Below are 24,006 nucleotides of genomic sequence, written 5' to 3'. Positions count from 1 at the left end.
ATTGAAATTATAGGCACAGCTCTAGAATGGAAAGAGAAAGATGATGTCTGTAAAAACATTCTGTTTTCTTAAATAAAAATTCAGATTTTTCTTTTAAAGTCATCTTTCTCTGGTACAATACATACATACTTATGTTTCTAATTTCCACTACACAGGGTTTGTTGAAACTACACACAAGCCAAACTACACTAAAATACTGCCAGTGAACTATTAGGATCGTTTGACTGTAGGTACAACAACTTTAACCTGGGCCAAGCTTTCATTTCATGAAGTGCACTTAGGTGCCAGGTTAAGCTGCCTCAAACTACAAAGCTAACCATGTCATGTGGCTGACATTATTGATATATTTAAATGCACCATAATTTAAAAAGAAAATCTATCAAATTTAATGCATGTGCTCCAGCAGATTTTTATAAGGGGCTTTGAACAGATCAGGTGTCACCGCTATAAAGAGGGAACAGGAAGTTATTCACAAGCATTTTGACGACTTCTCTGTTGAGCAGCATATACGAATGCTCTTGTTCAAAGATAACCACATTGTCAGAATTCCAGGAAATTGCATTTTCTCATCATCAGTAACAACATAGTATATTCCTCTGCTTGCACAGAAGTTGTAGCCAAAAAAAGGACTAAAAACGTCAATCACATGTAACAACATCATATTTGTTCTGTTTTATTCAAGTTTTGCCAACAGTGCTGTCATAAACTATTGACTGTTAAAAACCTGTTGTTACAGTAATATAAAATGTTTGGGGCCCCAAAATAGGGCACAGATTCGTGCATCAAGAAACCCTTTAACAAGTGTTTGAACTCTCCTCGTTAACTTTACGATGTTTGAAATTTTTGTGTATAATCTAGTCATTTCTTTTAATTTTATTTCTCTCAGCAACCATAGAAGCTGGAAACTTACATTACTTTAAATGAAAACCTATGTTATGATACATTCATTTGACTCCAGGCTGCAGGACTTTAAGAACAGTCAAATACCATGGCACTTGTGAAAAAAATATGAGAACTGTCAATGCTGAGATTCCAGTTTCACTGCATAGCCACAAGAAAGTCTGGCTAATTTCAGGTTCTGTTAAAAAATTAATTTCAAACCAGTTTGATCAAGCTCATTTTGATCTATATGTACACTGTTTTACAATCTCTGTTCTAATCTTATTAAAGTTCAGATACCTCACAAACTAAGGTGGTAACAGATGACATACAGAATTCTTTCCTATTCTGAGCAATTGAAAGAAGTTCAAAAACTTTATAGGAAAACTTAAACAATGTGAAATTGAAACTGACAGGAACTCTGCATAGACTCCTGTGAAACTAAATTGTCTTGTAAACATCTTGTAAATGCAAGCTTCTGCATCAAAATTGAAGCTCTGGTCTCAACAAAGAATTATGACTCACGTTTTAGTTCTCCCTGAGAATATGCTCCCACACCTTTGCTCGAGGGCAAAACACAACTTCCTGCAGATCAGTGTGGTCAAAGCAGAAAGTACATGAGACACATTCTGTTACAGTGAAGTGCCACACTTACATTAATCCAGTCCCTATGTACATTTCACCACCATAATGCCTCCCAGATTGTATTTATCCTATAAAATACTGTTCCCATTTTAGAGAGGAAGAGCTGAGGCATTATAAGCATAGTTTGGACAAAGATGCATCATGTAGAGGATGCAGGAACCAGTTCCTAGCAAGCCACCCAAAGGAGGGAAATCACAACACTCTTGGGTTCTACCTCAGTAAACAGGGAGGGGGGGAGGGGAGGGGAGGGGAGGGGAGGGGGAAAGAAAAAAGAAAAAAATAAAAATAAAGGGCTACAGAGTGAAAAAAGAGCTTTGAGTTCTAGTTTGCACATTCAGCACACATTGAGGTATCCTCACACAAACTAGCTATAACCAAAGAGGTTAAATGAAATATCCAAGACCAGACAGAACATCTACAGCAGAACAGCCCTATTTGTTTGGCTAGAACAGAGATCTGAACCCACGCTAGCTCTCTGAGGCACATGACCAGCCAATCTACATATCCTGGCAATTTCAACACTCTCTCTGCTAGATGCTGATTAGGCTTCAAGTTTTCTGCTTTTCAAGTGTCTCTTCTTTTACACGTACACTACAGCAAATTTAATGCCTGTATTCCTAACAGGGTAGTACTTTTTTAATGGCTTTCATTCAACATTTAACACAATAATGTCTGGTCTGTGTGTGTCTATCTGTATGCATGTACCTGCATAAAAGCAAAATATGTGCACATACCAAACTACTGTCTATATACCTTCCTCCCAAGGGTTTATTTATTTATGTTGACAAATTGGTCCAAACCAGTGTACCAAAGTCATAATTTGTGTTTTATTAAAAGTGCCTAAAAACATACTGGACCTTTTCCAGGCTCTGAAGTAATATTATAATATAGTTAAATGAAAACAAAGCCTAAATACTTAATTTCCTGCAGACCAGAAAGATTTCCAAGATTGCCGTTCCAGTTTCCTGATTAAATAATAGATATTTTAGAATATACTGTTACAGTTCTTATTATTTTCAATTTGTTCCCAAGAATTCTTGAAACAAAATTAAGCCTTTACTTACCATTTGGCTCCTTAGTATAAAACAGCTTAGCTGAGACAGCATTTTGGTGCACTGTCATCACTTTCTAAATAATTTCCTATTTTCATTAAGACCTCTCTTGTACTGGTTCCTGATAGCTTACTCTAATTCCTTAGTAGTTTTGCAGTTAACTTCAGCAGCCCCTAAATTCTAAAATTTCTGACGATTCAATTGCAGTAAAAATTCCACCTTATTAATAACTTAATCGCTAGTAACAGTAATTAAGATACTGCTAGTATTAACTTGCCACTATCTGGTATACTAATACTGTAAAAGATGAGCAGAACGTTAGCAACAAATACACTTTCATATGGTATCTTTAGTAACTCTGTCTCGATGATGAGTTCTGAAATACCACTAGTCAACTTCATAATTGCTAACAATGCATTATCACAGAGACACTGCCACAAACCAGCACAGTTATCCACCTGCAAACAAACAAAAACAGCTGATCTCTGCACCGCAGACACCGCAGGAGACAGTGTTGATTCAAACTGACAGAGAAAGGAAAAAGAAAAAAATCAAGACAACAATGAAACACTAATTCCATTTATTGTTTCAATGACTTTTTTGGCACTAACCTCATAAACCCTCACTTCCCCCTTCTCCCCCTTATGTTCATAGAAGAAAACTATGTAAATTCAAATCTACCCATGCTACCTCTTCTTGCACACAGCAACAGCATATACGTGTTTGCACAATGACCTCCCCCCTACTTCATGGCCCCATTAACCATGTGGACATTTCTACCTGCCAATCTGCAAACAGACTGCCTCCAGCATACTGCTCACCAAGTGAGATGAATCTTGTGCCAATGCACCACAGCAGCAGTGTACTTTCTGGCACAGCAACTCCTTCCATGGAGTTCCTGCAGAACACATTCGCCGTTTCAGCAGCCTCTCCAAGCAATCTGACCAGTGGCACCCAGGACAAGCCTCCCTTACACAAACCGACACACCGAAATGCCTGCCCTTTTACGCGTGGGGTCTCATATGCTGAGCTTCTTGTCAAGGTGCTATCTCTACACATCCAGCAGAGAGGAACCTATAAGCCCTTTTTGGGAGTCCCAACCACGTCACTATAATTATATATTGAAAGTCAAACAGTTTTAAAGCTCTGATCTTTAACATAAAAAACAATCCAGTGAATCAGCAAATTCTGGAACGAAGATAAGTTTTTCTATGGTATCATAACGTAGGAATAACTGCAAAGTTTTGATCCATGTAGTAGAATGAGAATGAGTATTTATGCAGTCAATCCCCTTTTTAATAACTTTCTCTCCATTGCTTACTTGTCCAGGTGTTAAACAGAGCCCTTGCATCCGAGTTACAGAACAGTATTTCTCCTGCAGCCCTGTTTCTTTGCAATAAAAGCTAAATGACTTCGTTTCCTTTGGCTATTTAACCTCAGAAGAGGGGTCTTGCACTAACTACATGATTCTCTTTTACAATCCCTTTCCTGTCTCTTTCAAATGAATTTCAAATGGTTGTTGGGGTTTTCTGTTGGTTTTTTGTTGTTGTTTTGTTTTTTGGGGGGGGGCGGTTGGGGGGGGTAGGGGGGGAAAAGGAAGGGAAGGGAACTGCCGAACTGCCATGTTTTGGTCATTCTGATTTAAGGTAATATGAAACAGATTTGGTTCTCTTGTTTACTTAAAAGGCATTAACCATAAATTTGCAGTTCCTGCATAAGAAACAATCACTTCCTTCTCAGCCATTGTACAGAGTACACCGTTCATCATTTTGCCTCTTTTGTGAATGCAGCACAAGGTATCTTTCTATAGGTTATCACAGCTTTTTTTGTTAGAATATATCCACGAAAACTCTGGAAAGAAACTGAGAAAGAGGAGTGGATTTGAGATCACATTTATTTTGTATTTTTACCTACACCTTAAATTTTTACCTTAGAATTAATTTCTGTATAATGGCAGAAGAATAGTAATTCAGAAACAAAACCAATGGTCAAGAGCTCAGACTTGTTTATGAACAACTGACTGGTGTGTCACTGATTATTTCTTCCTAAATGCTTTCAGATAGCATCCTTTGATAATAGCACATTATCTCTTAAGTACTCACTCAAAAAGTTGTACAGGATTTTATCTTGCTTCTTTAAAAGCATCTTTGGTGCAGAACATGACTCTACTGTGAGGATTACTAAATGGCATGCCCTGCTGTTTGTACTGTGAACTCAAAACAATCATGTTCATCTCTTTTACTTCCTACCCAGCAAATATTGCCAGCTCTGGGTCTCAAAAAGATGTACTTAGAATTACTAACATATCAAAAACTTCAAGAAGAGAAACTTCAGAAAAAGTCAAAACTGAAGGGACTGTTATTAAAAAACAAAACCAAACAAAAATCCTCTATGCTAGACAGCTGAATAAAAGGTCTAAAAGATCGGAAAAGAAAAGAAATGGCTGGCAGGGAATTATCGAGAAGGTTTGTTTATTCTTCAGATGCTAGAATTGCCAGTTGCCTTGACATCAGGGACTGAAGAAGAGAGTTCTTGACTCAGTGCTAGACACATACAGTCAGTAGCACACAGGAGGGATCATTTGATTATTTCAACCTGGGAAATACTGCCAGATTAACAAACAAACCCATCTTCATTTGTAGCCTGATCTGTTTAATCAGGAAAAAAACAACAAAGCCCTACAGTATACAATATTTGTATTTTCTAGTCCATTAGCATCTCCAGCATTCTTAAAACTCTGTTGTTGTTTTTTTGAGTTTTGCTGTGGATTTTTTTTAAATGTATTGTTTTGAAACTAAGAGAGAAAAGTGTCTCTAATGTAGTAAGATTGCCTGTGTCACTTACTCGGAGATAACAGCCTTTTACTTTCAGGACTCTTACAGTGATACAATTAAGCTCAAAGCTAGTATGTATTTTCTGACACTGTTAGACAGAAGAGTTCTCTGCAGACTAAGAATTACACTTGGTCTTTTTTGAAAGGCATCTCAACCTGCAAAATCATTGTTAAAGAACTGCAGAAATAACAAATTAAAAGCTACACACGACTCCTTTACCTCTTTATGTCTCAAGCTGTTTCAGATAGATTGTTTAAGTATTACTGACCACATCTGACAGGAAAAGAAACAGAGACACAAAGTAGAGCAGAAAAATAATCACAATTTGAATAAGCCATTCTATGGGGTACTTCTGCATATATTTTTCTTCCAAACTGAAGTAAAACAGCCATTTTCCAAACCATATGCTATGCAGAATATTTAAAAGCCATTTAAAAACATTTTAGAATGTTTTAACATACAGTGATAACATTTTTCTCCAGTATTTAGAACTGTAAGCTAATTTTTAATGTTACTGAACTATACTGTACCTTTTCACAAGTCTTGTTAGGCAAAAGTTCAAGAAAACAGTGAAATCTTCCTTTAGGGTTCCAAGTATTGAACCAAAAATATGTTATGTCCACAAATACAATATGCAAATTTTACATGAATTCATTCTCATTAAGTGAAATTTAGTCAGAAATGTCATACCTGCTTAAGGTTACGTCGGAAGGGTTTATGCTGTATCTACACTGTTCTAAGTTAAAGTGATCAAGTATAGTTTGTCCCACTGTAACTGGCATAAAAATGAAAAAAGATCAAAACACAACAGCACTAGCACAAATGCTGCATCATATGATCTGAATAAGTACACTGAATGTCATTATAAGCAATGTCTGATCCAGATCACATCTTTATTACTGAGTGATTTGTAAGGAGACTATAGACTGCATCACAGCACATCCAGATAGCAGCTTCACCTAAGAGTTGGGAGCGCTGTCCTTTGAATTATGAGGTCTTTCTTAGGACAAGAGGTTGTTAGACAAGGGGAGAAGAATGACTGTATCTTATCTGACTTGAATGCTTTGCTGTTCACAATTTCCCATCATCTGATTTCGCATCAGTTTTACCTCAGTTCAAAAGTACTAAAGTTATCCCTTCCAAACTTTTTATATGCAGTGGTCACACCTGCTGTATATTAGTTATCAGAAGCAACTGAAATCAGGTCATGGCCGAAGATCATATACCAAAAAAATTTATAGTGTTGTTTTACAAATGGAGGAAGGCAGAAAGACTTTTTGTACAGTGAGGTCAAGAAACTTCAGAGGCTTGCTCACTCTCTCTGTAAAACACTTAACAGAAAACTATGCAAACGAAGGAAAAAACTGGCAAAGGAGTTATTTCATAGCTCCCAGGAACCTGTTTCTTCCATTAACACCTTATTAATGCCAGGCAGGTGTTTCCCAGTGCAATGCTTGGCATTAATAAGTCATTATGAAGAGAAGCAATGAAGAGTCGTATTTCCAACACCCAAGAAATCACAATGGTATATACGAAAAGGCACAGAGAAGGAAAGCACTTTCTATATCTGTTATTGTAACTATATTTTACTCCACTTTTATGGTATCTTTTATAGATCAACTATTTTTTCCTGAAAGAAAAAGCCTCCATCAGCGGCTGTGTACAGAAATAACAACAACACTAAATAAAGATGTGGCAATACTGCTGTTTTTGCCTCACGGAATTTACCGTTTCCTTTACCTATTCCTTTAAAAAGGTCTTGAGTTCAGAGCAGTGTGTCCTTGGCTACTATTGGTAGAATCCAAAAAAAATAAGAAAGAAAACAAAAATTATTACAAACTAAACAGAGAATAGAGAAAGGGGGTAAGTCTGGCTCCAACTTTAAGAAAGCCCAACAAAAAATAAAATAAAATCCATCCTAGACTCCTTTTCTCAGAGTAAACAATCACCATTCCACAAATTGAGATTCCTACAGAAAACAGATTCTTTACCCTTACAAGAATACCCAGTCATAGCCTTATAGGACTACTCTATATTACAACACTTACAAGTTATGAGAACAACCCTAACTTACAGAAGGAACATAGTTCTCATCATTCTAATCTGTTACTCCGATCCTACAGTCATTAAGAGTTCCCTACCAAAGCAAGGATGCAGCCTACAGTTTTGCTACCTGGACACTGGTGCATATCGGCAGAGTTCTTCCAAATGGGAACTCCCTGAGTAACAAAGTTTTTATATGGGGATATTGCACACTTTGTTATGCTTCCTATAGCCAATTTAAGATACCTTCGCATAAAGTTTGTAAGAATTTCAACATCTGATGCAAATTATTTTTTAAAGGGCAAGTAAAATCTCTATTGCCAGTCATTTTGCTACTGAAGTTACTTACTATGGGCATTTGAAAAATACTCAGGTATTTTTCAGGAGATAACTGGGAGATTAAAAAACTAAAACGCAAGGAAAAATTGAATACAAAAATGCCTTCAGAAGATACCTAGAATTCCCACCCAAATCAAGTTTTACGTGAAGTACTAAGTAGTACTTTTGTAAAGTGCGCCACTGCGTGGTAACTAATATCTCTGCAAAGCCAATTAATTGCTTTACAGGTAACAAATAACCCTCACTCTTTCTCCAAAATTACAGTAAGTCAGTGCTTACAACTTTCACGGAACTGAGAACAACTTCTTGCATCAGAAGTCTCCTAGTTATGTGCAACACACACACGCAACATATCTCCATATACGTAAATTTAGTAAAATATGGTCAAGTCCAAAATTATTAACAGCATTTGTATTGACATTTCACTTTATTTATTAAAACCACCTCAGTATTCCACTTCCATTTTTCTTCAAAAATTAAGTTACTGAGCAGGATCATCCCACTGGCTCCAGAAGATTTAAAACAAGCAGAAAAATCATCTCAAAGCAAGCAAGCCCACACTTCTGGCTGAATAGCAAATTGAAGAAACTGCATTCAAAGACGTTCTCAAATTTAATAACACTGAAAAAAATTAGAGTGAAGACAGAAGTAGCAAATGTATTAAATGTATTAAAACAATCCACTAAAACAAATAACACATACCCAATATACTGAAATATGGCATATGTATATGTATGGCATATGTATAAACACCTATTGTCTGTGAGACTAAGTATAAATTCTGTAAAAAAGCGAAAGTTGGTAAATGAAAAAAGGCTCCAAAATTCATCAGAATGAACACTGCTCAGATGTGCAATAGAGATCTTTTTTTTTTTTTTTTTTTTTTTAACAGAAATCATAAAACTGATCAGGACCACTGTTATACTTCTGTGTTTCTGCATGGGCAGAATATCAAGTAATTCATATTTTCTCTAGTTTTACTTTAAAAAAATATTTAATTGCTTTAAAATTCTGGTTTCATTAGAATTCAGAGGCTAGCCTACACCAGGAAGTACATGATCATTTAGACAATGGGTGAGCTTTTTTGCAGTACTTAAAATACTTTTTGACAGATATCGCAATATCGCAGAAAAGTAAGAAAGTAAGGAAAAAAAAAAGAAAAAAAAAGGATAATTTGATCAGAATAATATACACATAAGTTTTGTTACAAGGACCACATCTGAAAAACGAGTTTTAACATCCCTCTTCTACTTGACAAGTTAGGAAGCCTTTACTTCCATCTCTGGGGGCCAGCTGAACAAAAGAACAGCAAAAAGTAAAAAACAGGTGTTCTATAAAAAGAAGGAAATATGTACTGAGATGCTGTTCAGAGGTACTCAAGCAGGTAGTATTGTTCCAACCCTCTGCATGACTCTGCAATGGCCCCAACAACCAGGCTTTAAGATGGACTTTTGTACAGGCTACTATTTTTAAAATCTCTTCTGTTATGCTGAAGTGTAGCTTGACTGCTAAGATTAAGCACTGTTTCCTTTTTATAAGGCCATTCTATCTAATATAGGTTAGCAATTCAGAAAAAGAAATAATGTATTGAATGCTGTTAATAAACATCTGTGTAACGAATTTTCATTATAATGGGTATGACTGCATTTTATATACTGAGAACTTCTGTTACTTGTGGTTGCCTTATGTAACATTTTAAATCATTAACAAGTGAGAAACACCTTAATTCATACATGTTTAATTTTTATTTCCGATGAAGGCACAGCTGTCTTTATCATACTCTTTATTCTGTTTTTCCAGCAGTAATTTTTACTACAGCAATATTTTCTGCCTTTTGTTTCAAAGAGGAAGGTAAACTGAAAATACTAGTCAGAAACAGTATTTCTGGGGACCAACAGATGTTTTTTTACAGGATATTGTTTCTGGTAATGAAGCAAGATGTCCAACAGAGGGTGATAGAGACCACAAATTATCTGATTTTAAAAATAAGATAATGTGGCATTAAGGAAAAGCTACATATTACAAACATTTGAATAAGCTTCATTACTTGAGAAACATTTTCAGTTAGCTGTAAATACTGACAGCTTCTCAGAAAAAAAATTCTCTTACGCATGACAGTCCAAAACCTAAATTAGTTCTCTACTACATCCTTCAGCTACATTCATATTTGCTCAACAGTGTATAATATCTATGATAAATAAAATTATTTTATTTATTTTAAATAGTTTGGTGCTTCCTGATCATGTGGAACAAAAAAAATCTCAGAGTCCATGGAGACAGGAAACATATTCAATAATACTCATTTTCTTTGTCAGACTTATGCATTAATAAATCACTTGGAATGCAAAATTTGATATATGGCACAAGGGAAACACAATAATTAATTTTAATACACATCAATCTATCCTGAAATGTATAGTACTTTCAAGAGGAAGAATGAAGCACATCTCATATGACATTATTCTATCAACTTCCCTCAAACACAAACATACTGTTGAATAGTTTCACTGAAGACTTTGTACTGACTTCCTATTCCTGAACCAGAAAATAAAATAAAATAAAATAAAAAGAGTGAGTTAATAATTATAGTGTTTCTAAGCAGCATGAAGCTGTAATAGTATACTGTCCTTTAATGTGACGTGTATCTCAATACTCCCTCAAATACTAACTCAAAAGTTTGAAACAAAAATAAGAGTATGGTTTACACACAAATTCTCAACATAACTACTGCATGGTTGAATGGATGAAGTTGGGATTTCAAGTTCTTTACATGTAGAACACACAAGAATTCTCAAGTTACTTCATGAGCTCTAGTTTACTTCATTGTTACACATTAAATGTACTCTGTGACATCCGTAATGCATCATACACAAAATTGTGGCTGATGATCTTTCCCTATATATGACTATCATGTTTATATCAAACTTATATATAAGAGGATACAGCAGTATCTGTAAATTCTTGAAAACCTGGATTTGTAACTCTATAATCGTGGTAAATCTCTTGCCAAGAGCAAATGTTTCTAGGGAAACTGTGATCAGTGAGCATCCTCTGTACATACTGCAAGATGACATAGAAACTGATCACAAAACTTTTCAAACTGTTTTCTTAGAAATTCATTAACATTTTCTTTTACTTATAGAAAGGCACATAATAAAATTTTAATAAAAGTAACCTGAAAGAAATAGTAATGGCTCCCATTTTCTTTAAACTTCACCTGCTTTCCTCAATTAGATCAGAGAAACAAGATTTTGAGAGCTCCCCCTTCCCTAAGTTGTGTAAAAAGTCAGGAGCCTATCAATAGATGTAGCAAGTCAGACTGCTAGTATTCAGGAAGAATTTCAAGAATTTCAAGAAATATAAATACTGCTGGAAGACAAGTATTAACAGTCAACAGAGACCAAAAAAAAAAAAAAAAAAGGGAAAAAACAGAACTCTTTACTGAGTCCTGAAAGCAGAAAGCTTGCTTCTGGCCTGTGCTGTAACTTTGATTTAGTTGTGCCCTTGTATAAAGAGGTGAATGGACTACATCCTATTCTTTTTTTCAAGGGTATTACTCCTGAATATCACAGTTAATTACGATTAAAGAACTTGTCCTGAATTAGTAATGATTGTGGATCACAACACAGTAGCAGTTGCTGTTCCACAACTCTAATGTTCTCTAACAGAAGTCCTGTTAATGCAGACAATGTGAGAAATTTGTGTGCCAGATCTGTACATTCAATCTTTTTATAGTCTATTGAAAAAATAAATACTTTTTTTCTTTCACAGTCCCTGTAAAGAAGTTAATTAGTCAACTCCTTGAAGCAAAACAGCCTTGTTCCAATTTGACCTTGACCACTTGAATTCCATTACCACCACAAGATTGGTACCTTCAGTGCAATGTAGATATGAACCTTAAGAAAATATTTGAGTTACTTTAAAGCATCATATTTGGCATAAATTCTTGATACCTTTCAACTTCTCTCAGAAACAGCCTCCTGCAACCAAAGTTTTTTCAGAAAGACAGAGCTTAAATTGTATACTGAAAATAACCAGAAAACATCTGTGCTTTCAAACAGATGTACAGTATTTGCGAAAGCAACGGAGTACCAGAGGATTGTTCCTATCTACTTCCTCATTACACGTTAAAGATGAGGTAAGCTTATCTTACTTGCTACCATACTAAGGAAGCCAAAAACTTATGCATGTTTTTCACAATATAATGTTTGTGTCTGTGGAGAAAGAATAAAAAATATAGACAGTGATTACTTCACTATCCTATAGAGGGAAAGTCATTTCAGCTGGACAATTAGGAGTCCATTCTCCTCACTTTGGAGCTGGTGACAGGACATTCTGAAGGAACACAAGAAAGACTGAACGTGATTTTCCTTTCTGATATGAAGGAAAGAGCCAAATATATTCTCGCATTCTTGTTCTCCTGTTGTACAAACATTTACAGACCCAAGTGATAAATGGAGCTGCTTCACACTTATGTCCTGAGGGTCACTCACCTAAACTGCAACTGCCAATGATGTGATTAGGACTGAAATAAGTACCAGCAAATGAACAAAACCCATATATGTCTATGGGAGGAGAATAAAAGAAATAGGACAAATACAAAAAATAACAAGCTAGAAGAAATACCAGAGAGAAGGAAGGGAGGAACTATAACACCCTGACAGTATTTTTCCACTAATAAAACAGAGGGGGGAAAAAAAGCACAGAACTGTAGAACAGATTAGGCTATTAGGCTATTCTTGATAACACATTTAGCAATTTAAGTATTAAGTATTTAAGCTCATTGTTTTGTAGAATGGTGTCACTAAATATTAAGTGATCATACAGAATCATTGTCCTCTGTACTTTTCAAAGACTTGCAAATGCAGATGCAATGAAGAGATGTTTATGCAAAGGAAGGAAGGAAGAAAATATCCTGAATAGAATCAGAATCTTTCCATAAACTCACAAAGTCAAAAGAAAAAAAATGTTAAGATTGGGGTTGGATTAGAAATATAATAAATAGGTTTAAAATACAGCATTTTATCCAACCAAACTATAACTCACTACACAGGCACATACAGAATGTCATGTTCAATTTAGGACAAATTCTTAAAGCTCAACATGCTCGACATAATGTGAGGCTTGTGAATGCACAACTGCTGTGAACTTCCATTACGGATTGAAGGGTGGCTTTTGGTTTTATACCATGGACTTAACTGAGGCTATTAAGCATCTATGAATAGAAGCTCTCATATATTGCTTAATAAGGCACTTAAACATACATACATGAGAATTAAATAATTCTCTTAACCTGTAAATATTTGCATGAGGTACTTTTTTTTCTTTTTTGATTCTACGTTTACGTTTTGACCCGTTAGTGACTGAAGTTCCTCTTCAGAAGAAAAATACTAACCTTTCAATATTTTACCTAAATGTGTCTTCCGAAGCCTCCAAAGTTCAGCTTACTTCTGCACAAGTGCAGTTAATACTACTGCATACGAGGACTTGGTCAACTCTCTCAGCTCTTCCTAGCTTACTCTTTCATTGCGCATAGCCATAGCGAGAACCACAATAAAGTGGATAAAACATGGAGAGCCTTTACCTGCTTTATCTTGGCTTGCTCACAATAATTTGTTGGTTCTAAGGCACTGAGCACCAATACAAAACAGATTCTATTTCAACTCTCTAGGTTACACCAATTAATGAAGCATTACTGAGGAACAGTTTACATAGGCACAGAGATTTTGATTTCTAGGTCTATTTTCAACAACATAGGGGGGAAAACGGGACTAAAGCCTAGGGATCCCTAGCCTTAAGAAAAGGCTAATGGAAGATTTCACTGCTGTTTATACTTAATGAGAGTGTAACAGATCACACAGAGCAAGATTATTTTCAGAGGTAAGCAGTGCTAGGTTGACAGACAAAGGGCACAAGTTGCAATATGGGGAATTTCAGTCAAATATGAGGAAAAAGATTCCACCACGATGATGCTCTAACACTGAACCAGGTTCAAAACTCAGCCTGGAAAAGGCCATGACAGCTATCTCATACAGCTGGCCCTGTTCTGAGTAGAGTGATGAACTACATGACCTCCACAGGTCCCTTCCAACCTGAATTGTTTGATGATTATATGAATCCAAGATACATACTCACAGTAAGCATTTATAGTGTATGGTTTGCTTCTATGCAGCTTTACGAAGTGGCACTCTATACACGCGATGCCTGATTTTCAAAACTCAGAACACTATTTCCCAGTAGGTTGCCAAACACGCTGCCTTTCCTTGCTAAGCCAGACCTCCAACACAAATGTATCAGTATACACTTTTTCATTTGCACAGTACTTGGAAAACAGCTGGTATACTATACCTATTATTCAGTTTTCCAAGTCATGGATCAGAACAGTAATTAAGAAAAAGTCCTGGCCCTTTCAGATTTGGTTTGAGATCAGGAGACACTTTAAAGAATGATCAACTTCACAAAGATCTATGATCTACAAAGGAAAGTCAAAGCTATGGCTTTGCGTGCGCTGCTGAGAACAGAAACATACACAGCATTGTCCAAATGTGTACAAGAGGAATTTAGACGTGCCTAAGAAAAGGCTGTAGTCATAAGACACTTCCTCTGGCAAACCAACTATTTAAACTGAACTTGACCTTTTGCCATTTGAGTTCGTGAGTCACATCTGACCCACTTCTGCTTTTTTTGCCAATGTACATGGAAAACATCATCCAAGCATCAAATGCCACTTGCTGGCAATTTATGTCATACATATTTTCACTAATCTTACTTCACCAAAAATTACAAATAAACATTTTTTCAAAGACCATAGCATTGTCTTTAAGATTGCTACCATCTTGCAGAAAAAGAACAGTGTATTTATTCATTACAAAGGGAAGACAGACAGCAGGCTACAAAAAGTCAATGCAGTAGCTCCTTCTGAACCCTTGAAAGTTTGTCATTCACTTCAGTATATTCTAAGAGAACATCACTACTGAGTAAATGGACAGCCAGTAAGACTTGAATCTCAAAAATGGCAAACACAGGCCAAACAGAAAACTAACTCCAGCTAAAATGCCATCAAAATAATTTGGTTATTCAGTTACCTGTTTATGTTGCAGACTCAAAAAAATACCTCCACACTGAAGTTTACTAAAAGAAAGATATTATATTTCTTTCTTATTTATGTTTCCAATGTTTTCATTTTGATTCTTCCATAGAATCTCTTCTAAAAGAACTAAAGATAAACATATGGAAAAGCTCACCAAAAGTCACCTTAATTGTGGCCAGAACACCTTCTGAATCAAGCCTTTCAGGATTCCATAGTTTGCTCTCAGTAGACAGAAAAAATAGTATGAAAATAAAACCTGTAATAATAGAAGTTAGCATTTCTGAAATCTGCTAAAGCCTAAGAAAGAAGTTGAAGACATCATTCCACAGGTGAAGCATCAACCTGTTATAGACGTTAAGAATGGCAGAGACAGTCTACAGGCCAATTTGCTAAAGACGGTAGCCTTACCTTGCACTGCCCTGCCACGCAGATTGAAGTTCCGTTTTGGTCACAGGGTGTCCCATCTATCACTTTTTCAGCTTGTCTCACGTAGAATCGGTAGCCTATGGCACGGCAATTCAGCTCACACTTCTGACTTCCCTTCACTAGAGAAAAAGAAAAAAAAACTGTTAGAAAGGCCACAGCATCAGTTTTAAAAAAGAAAAGCATATACAACTAATGCTGCAGCTTGTAAGAACGCAACGTGAATCACTGTATTAAATGAATGCTGAACAAGAAAGCAACTCCATGATAAGCATTTAAACATACTTCATGAAAATTCAACCTGTAACTCAGCTTTCAAAGACAGATATTTTCCTAGATGACCAAGAGAATCTTTAGTTTTAGAAAAATCTTTCCAAATTTGGTCTTCTCGCAATACAGTGATTATGACACATTACGGTATTTCATGAAACCTAGATGTTAGCAAAATTACACTGTAATCAAAAAGATATGCCTCAAATTAGGCTCATGTACTTACTAACTGGTTAGTTTACCTCAAACAAATATACTAATATTTTGTATTAAGAAATGCTTAAAACAACATAGATGCAAATTAAAAAAAAAAAATCTGAATCCTTTTCCTCTTCATTTTTAAAAGTTGCATTTTTGTGACTATTCCTTAGTTCAAGACAAAATTAAAAGAACAAAAATTCTATGAGATTTAAAATATATAAACACATCATTGTTCAAAAGCTCATCCCAAATAAAACCTCCAGAACCAACACATCTAAGTGATCTCTGTTGATACACAAGAGCCAGAAGGAAATCAAGACCACTGAACTCTGGGTGAGCAGAACACAGAAGACAAGAAACCGTCGTCACCGTCCATGAAAAGCTATTATTTAAAGAGATCAGTCCACCACACCATGTACCTGATGCTATCAAGTTTGTTAATATATGCGTAGTCATTCTACTGCAAATTATCTGTCATGTTAAAGTTGCATATAGTTAATTACCCATATTTGCCAACTGAAAAAACAATACCTTCAGGTTCTTTCCAACTAAGAGTCATGGTGGCTGTGAGGTACAAAAAAATTATTTTGACAACAACAATTTCCTTGCTGCCATAATCAAAGAAAAAAAATTCCACTGACTTCACAAAGCTTCAACTCATACACTACAGCGTAACCGAAATTCACTGCAATTTCATCTGTCAGAGGAAGGCTATATACCTTAGTTAGCTAATATGTAATATTCCCAAGACGTTCTGCTTGACTAACAGTATATTTTTGTATCTTCACCTAAAGCATGACAATCAACCAAAATAAATACATGCAATAATTTCACATACATATTTAAAACCTATCTTCTGTAAGAGGAACAAACTTTCAGCTCAACTTTAGTTACACCTTATGTGGACATAGGACTAGTGCAGCAGACCAATTTTGAAATTTCAGCTGTGTGATGAGAAATATACTAAACTTTAATTGCTGCTCATGTATGTCATCAACTGTGTCTCACAATCTTTTGTTAACATCCACAAAAACCTCTACTATTTTGAAGACAGGTCAATGACTTGTTTGCCTGCTTTCCTTTTTGCGAATGGTATGCACACTATGCTCAAGTAGGTCATTCTTCCACTGGCTACTTCGTTAACACAGGTTCACTATCTTATCATTCCAAGGACTTCATTTAATTCTCATATAAAATAAAATTAAAAAGTGAGATATTTCCTGCAGTCCAGTTCCCAAGTATAACAGGCAGTTATGATAAACTGAGTATTATTCTTATCAGCTCAGATGCTCCACACACAATCACTTTCAGAATTTTCATATGAATGTAATCCAACTTCAATGATCCATTACAATTGAAATCAACTTGTCCTTTTCTGTCTCTGAAAGTGTCCTATTTTTACAACCTGTAGCATTAGCTATCAATCAGCATCTATGCAGTATACATTTTCTTATCTTTCCATTCCCTGAAACCAAGTCAAACTACCATTTAGGGTTTCTTATATGTCCATATTTTCAATGCTATTTCCCTGTAGTTCAAGTATCCTGAAGAGTCACATTACTGTCCTCTTCCTCCTCCTAATGCCTCTCATTTGGTTTTGATCCTTTAAAATACTTATTATTTAAATTATCAGTTTGCCTGTTAGACTCTGACAGAAGTCTTGTGCTACTTAGAAAGCTGAGTAAGTTAAATGTTGAACCATGTAATTTTTCCCTGGACTTTCTTTTTCCTTTTCTTTTCTTTTCTTTTCCCTTCCCTTCTTTTCTTCCCTTCCCTTCCCTTCCCTTTTCTTTTCTTTTCTTTTCTTTTCTTTTCTTTTCTTTTCTTTTCTTTTCTTTTCTTTTCTTTTCTTTTCTTTTCTTTTCTTTTCTTTTCTTTTCTTTTCTTTTCTTTTCTTTTCTTTTCTTTTCTTTTCTTTTCTTTTCTTTTCTTTTCTTTTCTTTTCTTTTTTCTTTTTTTGATAATTTGATATGTTAGAGTACTACATTGCTAATTTAGCATATTGCCAATGATGCTAAGGCTGATTTTACTTGCTCTATAAAGTGAGATGCTTATCTCTTAGCTTTTGTCTTTCAGTCTTTTAATTAGGAACTGTTCCAGCTCAAACGAAATATATTAGAAGAACCACTGGTTTTGAACAGTCAAAATAAATAAAAAAAATAAAAATCAAACCTTAACAAAGGGTTAGAGACTCATCCTCTAATACCTTGGCCTTCAGAACTCAGATTCTCTGGATGAGAAAAGCCAAGGCACTGCCTCAGTCAGCCATGTATCAATTACTAATACTTTGACATGATGTTCCCAGATTTCAAAGATCTACAAAATTTGTGAATGTCTAAGAGAGCTCAAGTGTATGGCTCCTACTGAATGAGAGGCATTTTGTATAGGAACGGTGTATTTGCGATGCATAAATTGCAATAGAGCAAACATATTTTAGAACTTGCTTTGTAAAACAAGACACCAAACTAGTAAAAAAATACTCCATTGCCAATTAACCTTCTATGTATCTTGACACCCTCTCCTACCCAGTATTTTGCCACAGCTCTTGTGTTTTTAATTCCATGTCAAACTGCACTATTGGCTTGGCAACCGTACATTAAATGTCAATTAAACAATGAGCTGTGAAGCGATTGATTCCACACAGGCAATGTATTTTAGTACTATGTCATACGATCCCAGACTTTACAAAAGCAGCTATCTGACCTCAGGGAATAGACTAAGGCTACAAGCTGAAGACCTGCCAAGCCGGCTGGCAGCAAGATGCACTTCCACTCAAAATGGGCTCTTTTTGGAAGTGTGACACAGTTAGTGAGATAGCTCACTATACAGGTACTGTTTCACATGTCTTCCTAATTTCTGGTCTTTGCTTTTCATTCTCAGGCCTACCTGAATACAACCAAGTCTTTGTGGAAAGTCTCACTTTATCCATTTAAACTACTTTATTAAACAGTCAACTTTGGTGAAATGTAACACTACTGCAAAAGGTCTGCCAGAAATATTCATTATTGACTTAAATGAAAGAGAATAGTACTTCAGTAAACAATCCTGGTAACACATATCATCTGGATTTCTTTTTACAGACTGAGAACATAATCTAAACTGAAAAACTCACTACATTTCTTACAATGTTCTTGCCAAACTAGCCTTGAGTACTTCAGGGCTATCCTGGGCATGTCTCATCTGGCAGACCTGGGAGCCCTTCCCATGTCTCGTGTCAAAACTTACCTTCCACCTTTCTGCACAAAGAACAGAGAGAGGCAAGGCAAGCAAGCAAAAACAGGACCGCAGCGTGGTTCTTCCACCTCCCAATTCTGTGGTAATGGTACTGAGACCCCAAGACTAATTACAAACTGCATTTCTTTTGCATCACCAAGATGATACTGCAGCGAAAACTTTCCACCATAAATTCTTTCACGTTTTCTACCAGGACATAGAAACCCTGTACATAGGCACCAGTTTAGAAATTATTAACCTTCCACACACCTCATATTGGAAATCTGCCATAGCAGCAGTAAAGTCATTAAGTGCATAAACTAACCTGCTTTGCAATTCATGTCATATTCACTGATGCACTAAAATACACACAGAGCTTTTTAAGACTGTGTATATACTGATAAGTATGTGTAACTTAGAGAAGAGGAAAAGTGGATTTCTAAAATCCTATCCACCAAACTCTCACACAGAAATACAAGGGAACTATAATGAATGCAAGAACAGATGAGTTTGGGCAGCCCAACAGGAACCTGCGGTTGCTTTTACTCTAAGGGTATTTTGATTGATCAAAACAAAGTCACAATTAAGTATCAACACATTTCATTTCCCCTAAACACTCTGTTGAAATGCAATATGTGTATAGGTCTGAGAAAAAAACTTCAGCTGTGCACCCCACCCAAGCATCTTCCAAGGGGACCAGGCAGGACCGTACGTCACCACACCACAGCCCACGGCTGGCGCTCCAGCAGGGCCTGGGGAGCCGTTCCAGGCCGAGGCCCCACGGCTCCTCTTGGGGTGTCAATACCAGCGCATGTGGAAGCAAAACCAAGCCAAGCCCGCTCCCTCCCTCGGGCTGCCAGGCCCACGCTCACACAGCGACGCCAGCCCTTTTTACCCCCACCCGGGGCGCCGCCGCACAGGACAGGCCGGGCCGCTGTGGGGACGGGCCGGGTCCCGAGCCCGAGCCCGGTCACAGGGCGCTCCCTCAGGCAGGCCTTGGGCAGGGCTGGGCACCCCTCACGGCCCCGGCCCCGGCCCCGGCCCGCAGGCGGCGCCGAAGGCGAGGGGGCGCTGCCGCTGCGCTCGCGACCGTTCCCGCCTCCCGCCCTCGGTTCCTCGGCCCCGGTGCGCGAGATGGCCGCGACCGCTCCGGCCTCATCCCGCGCGGATCTCGGCCGTCACTGGTTTAATAAACTGACGTCCTCCAAAAATACCCAAATCTAGAACGTGTGCACATTTAAAGCATCAAGAAGTGTCATTCTGGAACCATTCCTATTTGCGGATGCTTCTGAATAAATCAAGAAAGAGTATTTCCAAATGTTAAAACCCTTCTGAAAGGGATTTCTCCAGGCAAATTATGCGCACTGGTGCTTATGCCATGCTGAGGCATGCCCTGAAAGAGCATGGCTTGCAGCACAGAGGCCCCACAGTCCCCAAATTAAACTCCTCTTCCCTCAGCGATGGTCAAGGGTGACAGCCCTTAGAGAGAAGCTGAGGCATTTGGCATTACTGTTTGTATCTGTCCCTGTTACATCCTCCGGAGAACTGAAACCAACCCCGGCAGCTTCCCCATCAGCCTCCCCCTGCTAAGGCCTTCCTCCTTCCTTCTGGTCTCCTATCCTCCTGTCCCTGTGCAGAGGACCCAGGAGGAATTCCTCTCCCCGAAACAAGCAGCTCCACACCACCAGCATGTGCAGAGGGTGCTTTTGGACTTCACACCAACTATGCCCTTCCTGCAGCTTCCTCCTTCAGTGTTTTCTGCCCTGGTCACCAGCTTGTTGCCCAAGGACGTGCTCAATAATTGGTGACAGGGAGGAAAATGGACACCAAGGCTAAGCAGGCCAGGCTGGTGGTGGAGCAGCTCAGCAGTAAGCTTGAAGAGATAAGGAGAGAGCTGAACAGGCAGCTTGCCAATGCAAGGAATTTCAATCTAATGATATTCTTAGGAAAAAATGTTACAAGCAAGAGCATTCCAACTCTAATACATTTGCTAAATAATGTATTCAGATGTTCAAAGGGAAATTAAAAATAGCCAAGGAAAAAAAATAATGTGCAAATGAAATCAAAATGCAACTGATCAGTAAGCTAATGAAATAAATCTATCATTGTGCACAACTGCACACTGATTACCCTTATGAAACATAGTAAGTTCCTCCTTTCTGTTTCAGCTCCTAAAAGTGCAAGCTGCTTGGAACATGTGCCATGTCCCACTGCACACACATTAAATCTACCGCCACCGACAACGCTAGCTGTAGGTGCAACCAGAGTAAATAAATGATAGAACAAAGAACTGTCACATTCCACATGCTGTGAGGTAGGGACTGGAACGTACAAACGCTCACTGATGGTTCCTCAGTCCAAATCCTAATTCAATGTGAGACCCAAACTCCCTGTTGTTATCTATGTGGCAGTACTAGTTACCGAATGCTTTCACCATTTGTCAGTTTTTGTAAGTTTGCCTAAAGATCTAAAAATAGTTACTAACAAGCTCTGCAAGTTAAGAAACATGCCTTGAGGGTGCCCACAGAGAAGTGGCATGCACACTCTTGGCAAGCAAATGTCACGTTCACACTAATATTACATTATGGGATTAAGCAAATTTAAATTAGGCTTCATTTTGTGTGCACACTGCCTTGTAAAGTCAACTTCAGTGCTTTTCCATTACTGAGCCAAGATGCACTCATCCAGGAGGTGTCAGAAGCGATTGTTCCAGCAACAAGTTGTCTCCACACAACTCCACTATTTTCAGAGAGGCTCGCCACGGGCTGCAATCAGTGCTTACAATACAAGTTATGAATCTGCTTTACAGGAAGTGTAATGGGGCACAGCTGACACTGGAAAAGACTCTTAAGAGATTTGCTCATGTCTGTCCACATAACACTGATTTTATGTAAAGTCTATCAACGCTGAGGGAGTTCAGCTGCAGACCTGCAGGCTGAGCTTCAGACTGACCGACAGACACCCTTGGTTATCCCACAGCAGCCCGCAGGGCAGAGAGGGAAGGAGTAAGGTAAGGAGTCTGGCAAGTCTCTGGCTTCTGCATCCACTGTACTTGTTAGTAAAGTTAGTAAAGCTAACTGACAGCTACATTGCAGACTTCGAGTGGTACACCATGCCAGACAGATGTAAACGTGACAGTTCCAAACTAAAAAGCATCTATTAGTGACTACCTGCAGAGCTCTGAATGGATGAAAAGTGTTGCTGTTGTACTAAATACAGGCAACTTTGTTTATGCCGCTTCCTATACAAAGAAGGAGGAAAATGTGTAGGCTTAGTTAGCAGTAATGGAACATTACCGCGAGTTTTGCAATTTAACGACTGAAGTTCTATCAGGTCAATGACATGAACCTGAATCTGAACCAAGGTGATTTTCCATTGACTGACAGCTACAAGCTTTTGGAAGTAGCCTGAAAGAATTATGTTTTGTTTTGTTTTACCACAGTTACCTGTTGCCAAATTTCTAAGTAACAATACACAAATGTATTCTAAGAACTACTTATCACGTAACTATATTTGTTCTTCTCAACAGAAAGACTGCTGTAGAGTGATCTCCTTTACTTGAGTCTCTTTTGATACTTTCTCCTTTTTAGGTTTGCAAACATCTTTTGACAATAACCTGAAAGAATTGTGTTTATTTTTTACTTTGTCCCTTTCAGTTTTGTTAACTGTTAGTTCTGTTATAAACTTTTACTACTCTGGCTCAGATTTTTTTTTTTCCAAAAATCATTTTCCATTTTTCATTCCAGTAGACATTTTTTTACTTCCACTTCTCCTTTCCTCATATAATGAAGTTGTTTATTATTTCATCTGGTCTCAATAACTCAATATACATTTAAAATATGTTGTATCAGATTTTAAATATTAAGACAAAAATACATATATTCACACTTTTCTAAAGAGTATGCAAGTACATTTTAACGTATCTGAATCCAAACAAGGAAGGTATCATTTACAAAAACTCTTCATCTTTACCTGGATATACCAGAGTTTGTTCCACTCCCAAGTCTGGTAAGTTCTACATTAAATAGTCATGAGGAACTTTGAGACTTCCACTGTATAGAAGGCATCACCCTTAATTCAAAGCACAGTAACCTATGTGCCACTGAACTATACGAAGAATGTTATTGGGATCAATGAGGCAAGCAGGAAACTCCTTTATGGCACAGAGAGCTCAGTCAGGGTGACAGCCTCTGAGCTGCAGCACCTTTGCAGCTTTTTCAGGACCTCTGTACTCAGGCATATGTGGGCTGACGAGCTGAGACCCTGCGATACCTTGTTAGGTGAAGCAGCTCCTTCCCAGCATGCGCAGCTTGCTGGGCTCTGCAATGCAGGGCCGGCCAGGCCAGCTGTGCTCTGTTGAGAATTTACAGCTATGTGAAATACCGGGCTGGGGACAGGTTCTGGCTGCTAAGCTCATTGCTAAAATGAGAACTGAAAACAGGCCATACTGTAACTCACTAAATGTAGCAGGAGTCTATCCATTAACTCCCATGAAGTTGAACTGGAGCCCAAACAACCTATCCTAAAGATTATGGGACCAATGACTTCATTATTTTGATTATTTAACAAAGTCAATTTTACCATGAGAACATATTCTTCACCACCTATTGCTTGTTAGTTGCATACGTGACCTGTGAAAGGTCTTTTATTTTAGTAGCTAGCCAAAATACAGAATCACGGTATAGTTTGGGTTGGAAAAGGCCTTAAAGATCATGTAATTCCAACCCCCCTGCCATGGGCAGGGACACCTCCCACCAGCTCAGGCTGCCCAAAGCCCCATCCAGCCTGGCCCTGAGCACTGCCAGGGATGGGGCATCCCCAGCTTCTCTGGGCAGCCTGGGCCAGTGCCTCACCACCCTCTGAAGGAAGAATTTCTTCCTAATGTCTAATCTAAATCTCCCCTCTTTCAGTTTAAAACCATTCCCCCCTGTCCTAAGACTAAGCTATTTGATGAAGAGCCCCTTCCCAGCTTTCCTGCAGCCCCCTTTAGGTACTGAAGGCCACTATAAGTTCTCCC

The 24,006-nt window shown here is 37.7% G+C and overlaps 1 protein-coding gene across 3 annotated transcripts in view; it reads right to left on the bottom strand.

The window, feature by feature from the left end:
* The window catches only part of THSD4 (thrombospondin type 1 domain containing 4), a 299,851-nt gene that overhangs the window by 154,774 nt on the left and 121,071 nt on the right, over positions 1 to 24,006 (bottom strand). For all 3 annotated transcript variants that reach the window (XM_013177461.3, XM_048060302.2, XM_048060303.2), the window contains exon 7: positions 15,291 to 15,427. In XM_013177461.3, the coding sequence (XP_013032915.1) occupies positions 15,291 to 15,427 (137 nt within the window). The remainder of the gene's footprint in view (positions 1 to 15,290; positions 15,428 to 24,006) is intronic.

Source organism: Anser cygnoides, chromosome 11 (assembly GCF_040182565.1).
Source record: "Anser cygnoides isolate HZ-2024a breed goose chromosome 11, Taihu_goose_T2T_genome, whole genome shotgun sequence".
Taxonomy (NCBI): Eukaryota; Metazoa; Chordata; class Aves; order Anseriformes; family Anatidae; genus Anser; species Anser cygnoides.
This window is presented reverse-complemented; position numbering and strand designations above follow the sequence as displayed.